General features: G+C 34.6%; 2 protein-coding genes across 3 annotated transcripts; one reads left to right on the top strand and one right to left on the bottom strand.

Annotated features, from left to right (window-relative positions):
* The first annotated feature begins 2,379 nt into the window (after window positions 1-2,379).
* Window positions 2,380-5,960, top strand: LOC125215698. 2 transcript variants are annotated; one of them, XM_048117203.1, is made up of 4 exons: window positions 2,380-2,502; window positions 3,168-3,219; window positions 3,456-3,614; window positions 5,644-5,960. In XM_048117203.1, exons 1-3 carry the CDS (start codon window positions 2,418-2,420, stop codon window positions 3,610-3,612), a joined length of 294 nt encoding a protein of 97 aa, XP_047973160.1. In that variant the 5' UTR covers window positions 2,380-2,417; the 3' UTR covers window positions 3,613-3,614; window positions 5,644-5,960. The 2 variants fall into 2 exon arrangements, with proteins under 2 accessions (XP_047973160.1, XP_047973161.1); XM_048117204.1 differs by having other exon boundaries at window positions 3,456-3,621.
* On the bottom strand, window positions 3,603-10,023 carry LOC125215697 (potassium channel KAT3). The gene is made up of 13 exons (XM_048117202.1): window positions 9,693-10,023; window positions 7,476-7,691; window positions 7,250-7,411; window positions 7,091-7,148; window positions 6,682-6,999; window positions 6,307-6,546; window positions 6,059-6,157; window positions 5,948-5,980; window positions 5,161-5,346; window positions 4,878-4,955; window positions 4,661-4,718; window positions 4,099-4,242; window positions 3,603-3,886 (listed from the first exon to the last, which is right to left on the bottom strand). Exons 1-13 carry the CDS (start codon window positions 9,917-9,919, stop codon window positions 3,783-3,785), a joined length of 1,923 nt encoding a protein of 640 aa, XP_047973159.1. The 5' UTR covers window positions 9,920-10,023; the 3' UTR covers window positions 3,603-3,782.
* Between the last annotated feature and the right edge of the window lie 377 nt (window positions 10,024-10,400).

Genomic DNA, 10,400 nt, shown 5'->3' with positions numbered 1-10,400 from the left:
TCTCACACCGACATCTGACGGCATTACCTGCCGGCGTTAGCTACACCCTCCGTTATTTTCAGCTCCACGCATGCCACGTCATCTTCATGTTAGCTTGACTTAACCATGGTTAGATTAGAGGAGTAACATTATTTCGTAGGTTGTAACTTGTACCAATCTCTCTTATTTGGACTTGATTCGAGTTTGGAGAAATCGATTAACTTTGTAAAAAAAATATAAGAAAAAATGAATGGAATGTAAGTTTTATTTTATATATTAATTCTATAATGGAATATGAATAGACTGTGAGATTCATTTATTAAAAAAAAAAGTTCTTTTTTTAGACGTTTCAAATGACAAATTGAGTCAATATTTCATGCACATAGAGCAAAAATTAATTTAATATACGAGTTATTTACTCATTTTAGAGTATCCATACATGGAGCTGAGATGAGAGTGTTTATTTTCATTTTTAATTAATTACAGACGTTTATATATTTATTAATAGAATGTAGCTCTAAAACACTGTGCAACGAATACTATATTATACAGTCAGACTTTAAAATAGGCTATAAAATTTGCGTTCACATAACTTTTTGATACTATTTTATTCAAGTTATCCAGTTCTAAAATGCAGTGGGCCATATATATTACACACAGAAAATAGTAGTAGTACTACTGTATATATTTTTGTGTTCATACTACATATATTTAGAATGCCTACGTCCTTATAGTATTTATCTAATATAGCATAATCAAATATAGGTTCGTTTTCTATCAAATGGAGAGACCCCCAAATTTCAAATTGAAAGTTCTAGGTGCATTTCATGAACTTTCGTTCCAAACTTCATATTTTTATTATAATTAAATTCATTTCACCCGGCTTTTTTTAACTCTGACAAAATAGTTGCTGAATAGGTTGAATGAAGAGCATATTTTATAAAAGAATGCATGACAATAATCTACAATTGGATTTTATAGTGTATAGAAATAGCCAAACATATGAATTGTTCTGCATGTGACAGACAAGCAGTACACTGGCATAACACTACTTCACAAATTAAAATCCCTTTTTCATTTCCCCCACTATTTTACTCGAAAGAATATGTTATCACAAATTACGAAATATTCCACCATCATTTAAATTATTACTCCAATATATAATTATATATCATCATAGCCGTTCTCAAAAACCCTATTCATTTTTAAATACTCCTCTTTTGATCTAATTCGTAAATTGTTTGCCAGACATATTTAATATAATCCATGTTGGAGTATAGATTTTCCTTCACACGTGCGGTTGCGGGAATTTTAATCAAAGCATATTACTGGTAGTATTATTTTGTTCAAGGAAGTATGTTGACAGAATCTTATTGTAAATTAAATCCAAAATGGTAAATAGTTCTAATTTTTACCTTTTATGCAACATGACACAAACTGTGTCGTTTTGTGTTCTACTCCATTAGCTCAATGGTAGTGGAGACGTTTATTTTTTATAGAAAAGAAGAAAGGTGAAAAAGGTAGAGAGGTGAAGAAAAAACAAAGAAGAAACTAAGAGATAAATATGTTGACATTTGCTAGAAAATTAAATGACTCCACTAGTACACTAGTATGGTCTATATCAAAATGACAAAATAACTCTGCTACTATAGAACGGGAGGAGTAATATTTTTTTTAAAAATGACGAACTACTTCATAACTACGGAGGCCAATATATTGGACCCAAAATAGTTACTCCATGATTGTTTTGATACAAAACCGATAGTTTGAGTTTTAATTAAGTACAATTTCTTATCATTTGGGACATTTTCGATTATGTGAGTACACCATTGGATAGATTTAAGGTAACGTTTCACCGAATACTTAATTGATCATAGATAGTTTTGCATTAGATCATGTTCTCGATAATTATGGTAACATTTGACGAAGAAACTTATATATGTAGTTGTAGATTAGAAGTTTGAGTCATTTTGAGTGTATGCTACTAGTTTCTTATCATACCGCAATATTTGTTTGATAGTATTTTTTAGAATAATACTCTTTTTGCGTATGTATTTAAGACGTAGTAGTATTAAATTTAAAAAATGGTGCTAAGTTGCTAACTTAATAAAGCATCGATAATATTAACCTCGAATAAAATATTTAGTTTGCATTTTGAATTGAATTTTACTATAATTATCATGTACTACAAGATAATAAACAAAATAAAAAATTTAGGGAAATTTAATTGAATTTCTAAATCTTATTTGCTTGCATCGCCATTCGTCATGCACATTCATTAAGTATTTTATCCAGAATTCGTATTAGCCCCCAAAGTTATCAAAAATAGAGAAAGGCCCTAAACGAAACGCTCTATAAAATCTGAAAATACGGCGGGAAAAAATTATCGTTCCCAAATTTCACAATTTTGATATCTCATCTCTTTCAAGCATCAAACAATGGAGTCGTCACCGCCTCCAATCGGCACGGAGCTTGCTGTTCCACCACCCTCCGCAGAGTCTGAGCTATCTTCTCTCATTTACGGTAATGCTTCTATCTCTGTCGCGGCTTATTTATATGTGCATTAGTTCCTGATTCGAGCTACACGCAAAATAACGAGGCAGTTCTGTTTCGCGAGTGTGTTTATCGATTGATTTGAGTTCATTTATTCGGTAAATTTTTGCATCATGCCTGATCGATAAGCAATTTATGTTCTGAACTCATTGTAGTCCTCGGTTCAGAGATTAATAGATTAATGATTCATTTTCTGTTATCTTCCGAGTCTCTGATGTTTTTTGCAAATTATTTTAGTTCAATTGTCTTTTATATGTGAATATGATTAATTCGATTTATCCATTCAATGGTGATTAACACTCTCCTTATGCATGATGCTTGAAAAGAGCTGGAATTGGTCAGCTAGTAGACTAATCTGAGTTAGTTATCTATTATGAAGTCCTTGCTACAGGAGTACCATATTCTTCCATATAAGGCTGATCTTATGATTCAGCAGAAAGACACCTCCTGAGCCTTAGCAGACATCCTGATTCCTGAGTTTGTAATGCCTACAGTTATCAATAGGTGTTTAGTAATTTAGGTTACCTATTTAAGTAACTGCTACGTTTTTACTTGTGGCTATTGAAATAACATATTGAAAACTACCATTTGCACAACTATTTACTGATGATGCCTGTTATCGGTGAAATGATCAGATCTCTCCCAGAACTTGCAAGTTTCCATGGATAACATGCTAAAGATAATAAGGTGAGCCCCATAGAGATGTTGCAGTATGTTTAAACTCATCAATGTTGTTGCCACATTGTATTTTTGGAAATTACATTCCATTTTCATTTTGATTGGTTAACAATTTCAATTTGTTTGTACTCTTTGCTTCGATATCCGTTTTGAATCAGTTAGATGTTTTGTATTCGTGTAGTGTTCTTAAATAAGTATAGTCTTATTATAAATTCTCTCACATATTTCTACGTTGGAGTTTACAGCGAGATTGATCAAAACTCTGGCTGCATAACAGAAGAGATAGAGAAGTCAAAGGAGTCTGCACTTCAGAGGAAGATTCAGTTAGAAGAAAAGAGAGATAGCTTTCAGAAAACTACATATGCAATTTTCGACATGCTCAATGGTCGTGATACCAGCTAAAGGTCCAATGTTTGCCATATGTACTCACTATGAACTGAAAGATCAAATTCTCTTTCTTACATGTGTATAATACAAAAAGACGTAGCATTGACAGTTGCAATATGATACAATATTGTTCATTCAAATTTTCTGGCTATCAAAGTAATGAACTGCACTTTATATGCATTGTTTCAACAGATGTACAAGTGATCATTGTCTCTTATAGCTCTTATGTCTTCCACTTGAGAGCCCTCAGCCATGAGAACTTTGGTTCCTCTTACCCCGAGCTTCTTATCTGCATTCATGAAACACATAAGTGTTACTTGAGATCCATCATCCATGAGAACTTCTGGTCTAAGATTTCACAGATTGGTTTCTTGTTCTGCTTGTTTGTTCAATTAGTAAAGAGCAGCAGCTATCTGATTAATTTATGTGCACTGAATGAAATAAAACAAACAATGTAGTGCCTTATAACACCTTCAAGCTTTAGAGGTCATAATAGCTTACCTGCTAATTCCAGAAGGTCTTCTATTGAATCAGGAAGATGAGCAAGCCTTCCCCCATCTTCTTCTTTTGGTTTGATATCCGGATGATGTCCATGGAGGACCACCCTTGTTGGAAGTATGTTTGATTTGTGAACCATGGGGCTACCTGAAACACAATTTAAGTTGTGATACAGATTGTTGAGTTTTCTTGTTCACTAATTTTTCTCACAAGTTTCTTGAGAATCAGATTCAGAAAAAGTATTAAATTTGTCCCTAGTTGAGATGGCTAATGGTGAATGCTTGGTAAATGAATGCTACCGATGTCATTATTCAACAGACATGGCTATTTAGTTGTTAATAAAAGGAATATGTAGACATAAGATCTCCAATATTTTGCAGAGGGGAATTCTGTAAGGCTAGTTATGTCTTTGACTTACTGTAGTACACTACAGAATTGACACTAATATTACTCACTTCTCCAGCAAAAGTAGGGCATCAATTATCTTCCTCACTGGTTTCATGCAATTACATGATGATAATACTAAGGAGTATAGAGAATATCATTTGGTGAGATGGTGGCTTACTGTTTGCTTCTTGGGCTGACCCTTCATAATTTTCAGATTCCTCAGTTGGTAATGTTGCCTGAAAAATGATGAATCAGCCATATTTTGTTAGTTATCTCCTTTATCCGGTCATCAAGTAATCTCTCCATGCTTATCATTTTCTCCTCATTGAGCCAAGGAGATTTTACGTCAGCAAGTCATGATCTAGACATTGGTTAGTGCGGAGTGGGGGTGTTACCTCTGCATTTGTTTCATCCAGCAGATCCATTATAAATGGCATCTCCTCTAGCTCCACCTTCTTTAGGCCCTTCAAATGCTGGTTCAGATGCATGTTAGAAGGATCATTTGCTTCATAAGTTAGTGAATAGACACAGATGATGATTAAGGTTTTCATTAGTAAAAGATGATCTAAACAATTATACAAAGAGTTTTGTACTAGCTGTGTACAATAATCTCAACTTGCTGCTTGTAAAGTTCATTTAACCGGATTTTACAGGAAAATAAAAGTCTAAGATTCTGACCTGAATAAAGTTTGAGGCGATCATCTTTCCATCTGTGCTATTTGGATGCACCAATTGCTTGAAATGATTGTGACTAATTCTGATAACCTGAGAAAGCCTCTTTGTTCTTACTGTAAAAGGCTGGGGAACATTGAGAATCACCCCGATTTCACCAAACATCTCTGGAGACTTTAAAACTGACAGAAACTGGAAAATATATGGTCAGATCTTATGAGCATCCTGAATGAAGTTGAACCTAACCTACAATCCCTATTATTCATGTAAAATGTTAGTAAAAAGGATTATGTTCTTCTGAATTATTTTAGATCTTTTGTGTTATGTAATTATCTGCTTTTGGCATGATATTTGTATGTTTGCTAGCAGAATATTCATTTTTAATAAACAGAACATATATTCTGTCTTTATCATTTCCTCCTTCTGTTAGCCCTGTAATAATGTTAATGTATTATGCTTTTGATAGTATCATCTGCAACTCTGTTTCAGGGTCGCTGTTCAGGATGTTTTGACATGTCAAAGAAAGCCAGAAGAGAAGGATTTTGTTAATAATGGATTTTGAGCCCTGCATTTCCTTTATAGAACTTATTAATGTTTACACTGAAGAATGTTGTTTAGCTGATACTGTCTACATGATTCCTTACATTCATTAGAAGTTTTCTTATTTGTATTCTTGTATCTCAAAAATCCTTGTGCTTAAATACTATTTTCCTTGTGGAAGTGCAATATAAAGTGCTATACTATACTACTACTACATGCTTTTAGTCGTATCAATGAAAGGAAAGCGGCTTACCTGCTCTGTCCCATTCTTGTTTGTTATTATGTCCTGTAGTTGAACAAATTAGAAGATGATTCAATTGCAGAAGTATGCAAAAACATAACTGAATTAGGCCATCTGTCATACCACTGCTCCGGATACTATGATGTAGAAATCTGTTGATATCTCGTTTTGTATGACTATGTCTACTTTGGGAGGATAGTATTCTGCTCTCATCTCAGGAACCTGTCACAGGCAGCAAAGTATTTGGAATCCTCATCTGGACTAAGGTATAATTTTCATATTATGACTTGATTGTTTATGATATCCATGATAGGTAACTCTGTTTTGCACACCACGAGATTGATCGAAAATCAGAAGAGAGTGGAAATTACCATCTGAACAATAAAATCTTCCGGGACTCTTTTGAAGAGGTAGCAGTTCTCCACAGTTTCATGAAAGAGATGCTGCGCGATCCCTGTTCTTATAGCCTTAGGTAGGTCTACAAGTACTTGTTCTTGCTGAAGTTCTGCAGTCTTGAATTTCAGCGTGACGTGTGCCAGCATCTGCTCTTTTAACCCTTCCGGTAGTCTATTCTTGCTCGCATACCGTAATATCTCATGGATGGCATCCCTCTGCAACATTGCAGTAATTAGTATCATTACAGCAAGATATACATATGCTAAGTTTTGTACAGTAAATAATTTTGAGAATTTGCTGGCTTGAAATGCATGTGTGCAGGTACATTCAGGAGGGTTATAATTCAATACCATGGCGAACGTTCGCATAGAACTGTGGACGATGAGATTGGTCATGTTTCCTATCAAGTAGGCAGTAAGGCCAATGTTGAAAAGCATGTAGAATATGGAGAAAATCTTCTCTCCTGTGTTCTCCGCGTGCAGGTCGCCATATCCCGTTGTTGTGAGGGTGACAATCGACCAATACATGGAGTAGGTATATCCCAGCCAGACACTCCTTTGCTCAAAATGAGGAACTTGAGATCCGATCCATGTATCACTCGACACACGGTAATGTACAGCCAACCAGTAATAGAAGCAACCTGCAGTGTGTACTGCAAACAATGTCACCTGTCATGAAGCATAGACAGCCTGCATTACTATTTATTCAGGTGCACACACGCCTCGAATAGTTCAAGTTGATCAAGGAAGAGATAATTACGCATATCAGCTTAATGTATCGCGTCCAGAAGTAGCTGAAGCGGGTGTCCTTCTCTAACCTGGTGGAAGTAAGGTATAAATTGGTTTTTACTTATCGAATCAAACAAAAAATGAAGAAATTTTTAGCATTTGTTCATTGCATGTGGAACCATGTGCATACCTAGAAAACAGTTCACTAACACGCCTGAGTCGCCACAGCCTGAGCAAGTTGAGGAAGCCAAAGACATCACCATAGTGCATCTTCCCACTTAAGAGCCTGTAGATGACTTGGAACGGAAGAGTCGAGGCAACGTCCATCGGGAACCACATATGCGAAATGTACCTGAATAAAAGAAAACTCAGGTTTGTGGTCATCCCAATACCTAGCTAGTGGTTACAAGTGGTACCTGGCTGCTATTTTCTTTTGATCATCAATCAGCAAATAGGTTGTCTTGTCCAAGTAAGCGACGAAGAAGGTGAGAACGATGTCAATTCCAAAGAAGAGATCAACTGTCAGATCAATCGGCAAGAGCGCACTCGTTGACATTTTCCTGAAAGCTAGCTCAAACGGAGACGCCCATGCTGAGTACACCACCAGCACCACGAGAAAGGTTTGCCACCACCTGCATCACATTGTTCTACGTTGATGTTTTTCCCCCATGAAATAAAACTACAGAAAATATACTTCCTCATAGATTCTTATTGGTTTTAGGTGAATAATTTGTTTAATGTATTTGAGAAATTCAAGAAAGGTTTGCCAGTTTCCATCACCTGCATCACATTCGGGTACGTTCTTTCTCATGTACTTCCTCAATTAAATAGAACTAGAGTCATAAATGCGTGTCTGTTTCTTCCATGTTTTTCCAGTATCTTGCCTTGCTCTACTTCCATATGTTGAATTGTTTCATGTTTTCGATTTGAATAAAATCTAGGGCCTCATGAAGATGCAAAAAAAAAATAGTAATCTATTTATATTATACTATCCACTTGGGGTTAGTCCCACAGGAAATTTCCTAAAATTGGGCTATTTGGTGAAGACCTGAAGTTGAACTGATACCACTTGCTAAAAATAATCTCCCATTTTCAAATCGAATAACATAAATTCATACTCGTATAAGTATACGATAGACATAATTCGACATTTCTGGTTACATTACCATATTATAGACAATAGTTTAATAGTCGTCGCAACTTATAACATCTTTAAGCATTTCAAAAGCATATTTTGGATGGTATTATAGATTAACGTTTACAGGATCTAGAAAAATATTAAAAAGTTAATAGCATAAAATTCAGCCGAATAGAACCCTAGTATATTACCAAAATTACAAGGAACTAGGAATATGCATGATGGGGCGTATATTACAAGCATTGTTTCTCTATTTTACCTTCAAAGAGACAAATCTGCCGGTAGCTAGATAGGAATATTTACACAGTCTCGTAAGTCCTATTAGAACTGTTACTGATGCATGTGAAGTGCAAGAATTCGCAAATAGGTGTTGAAAATCTTTGTACATTATTTTTGTTTTTTATTAAAGAAATAAATATACTATACTATACTATACTAGTATATGTTATGATTCACGAAAATAAAGAGTAATCAATTAGCAGTAGTGGGCCATTATGTTCTTCATTAAATTATCTTAGAACGTTAGAAAGGCAAATGAGAAGTCAAATAATATCTCCCTTTGAGTCTCCTGAAATTTAGGCACGTTGTAGCGCCCATGGTCAGAAGATAAAATTCTCTTTCGGTAATTCAGTGAATCGTGTGCTTAACGTTTTAAAAATATAGAATATGAATTTTAAAATTCAATTTTTTTGGTTATGGATGTTAATCATGGATATATAATATAGCAATACTTTTTTATTAATAATAATTATATTTAAAATAATACTCCTATATATCCGTTTGGCGATCCAAAAGTCACATACTCAGGTGATATTACGGGCTGCCAAGTGCCAATATAACATTTTTACGTAACAAATCATATATCGGTTTGACTATCCAAAACAATATATGCATAGTTGGCTAATGCATTGAATATGATATGAATCAATCTTAATATAAAAATAAACAAAGTCAAAAACTGAATAGAACAAATAAAACAAATTTCCTTGGAACTTAAAGGCGGTTTGTTTAATGAAGAAAAAGAAAAAAGGAAAAGGTTTTATTGAAGAAACGGTAGGGTTCCTCATCAACTCGATCGTACAAATCACACACAGTAAGCACTCCATGACTCTTTGTGTGAGTTAATATTGAGTACTATCTTTCTTTATATACTTCTATATTCAACAAAAAGGTAGAATCCTAAGCAAGTAGTGATGTTTCATGCCTTAAGCAATATACAAAAAGATCAAAGTCGATATATGGTTAAAATTCTAATATCTTGTCCCACATCAGCTTGGTGATGATCCTATCTCTTCTATATATCTCTTCTATATAAGGATGGATAACTCTCCCCCTTATGACCTTTTAAGGGTGAGTGGTCTATTCCTTATAAAGAAGAGATAGGATCATCACCAAGCCGATGTTTGACAAGATATTAGAATTTTAACATATATAGATATACTCTGTATGTATTTATACACGTATAATATGTGTGTTGAAGAGAGAGACGAGTTACCTGTATCTTCTATCGTAAGGTGCAATAATATATTTTGCCAAAGTGGGAGTGTTCTCTCCTACAATTGTACCGAAAGCAGGCAACAAACTGCTCGAAATCGAGGCGAGATTTTTTATTTCGCCGCTGGAATGCCGCCGGTAGAGCAGCGGCACCGGCGATCTCATGTCCGCCGTCATCGGCGATCTCATATCCGCCGTCGTCGGCGACCTTCCGTCCGATGCTGACATCTTTTTCTAATATAATATTCTTTTCAAACCAAAATCTAAAACTAACAACTACTAAAACATGGGAGTGATAAAGGTCTCGCCTTTGCAGTTAGCACCGTAGGTTGATTGTATATATATTTATATGTTGTTTGTGTTTTGAGTTTCCTAAAGTAGTGGGACTCATGAGAGCTATTTTATGTATTTTTATAAGCTAAATGTCAGTTAATAATATTATAGTTGATTATGATAATCTAAAATATAAATATGATATACATACACGATTTTGACTTATCTCAGTATATAATACAAATCCTTGTCTGGCATGGCTTGAGGATTAGACGCCCGCAAAGTCATAAGATTGCATTTATTGCCTATTTAAAAATTAAATATCATATCAATCCACAGCTTCTTTTATGGAAAAAAAATGTGAGTGAGTTGCCAGTATTAGAAGAGTCCATAAAACCAAAAATGGCTAAAACAATCATCCTTTCCTGCCAATTTA

Source organism: Salvia hispanica, chromosome 3 (assembly GCF_023119035.1).
Source record: "Salvia hispanica cultivar TCC Black 2014 chromosome 3, UniMelb_Shisp_WGS_1.0, whole genome shotgun sequence".
Classification (NCBI taxonomy): domain Eukaryota; kingdom Viridiplantae; phylum Streptophyta; class Magnoliopsida; order Lamiales; family Lamiaceae; genus Salvia; species Salvia hispanica.
Note: the sequence above shows the minus strand (reverse complement) of the source record. Positions and strands in the feature narration are given on the sequence as shown.

Coding starts and splice junctions, on each gene's coding strand:
- LOC125215697 (XM_048117202.1), bottom strand. CDS start 9,919: ATGTCAGCATCGGACGGAAGGTCGCCGACGACGGCGGATATGAGATCG. Junction 6,547..6,681: donor CTATGCGAACGTTCGCCATG/GTATTGAATTAT, acceptor GCAATGTTGCAG/AGGGATGCCATCCATGAGAT. Junction 4,956..5,160: donor TCGCCTCAAACTTTATTCAG/GTCAGAATCTTA, acceptor CATCTGAACCAG/CATTTGAAGGGCCTAAAGAA.
- LOC125215698 (XM_048117203.1), top strand. CDS start 2,418: ATGGAGTCGTCACCGCCTCCAATCGGCACGGAGCTTGCTGTTCCACCA. Junction 2,503..3,167: donor GCTATCTTCTCTCATTTACG/GTAATGCTTCTA, acceptor TGAAATGATCAG/ATCTCTCCCAGAACTTGCAA. Junction 3,220..3,455: donor AACATGCTAAAGATAATAAG/GTGAGCCCCATA, acceptor TGGAGTTTACAG/CGAGATTGATCAAAACTCTG.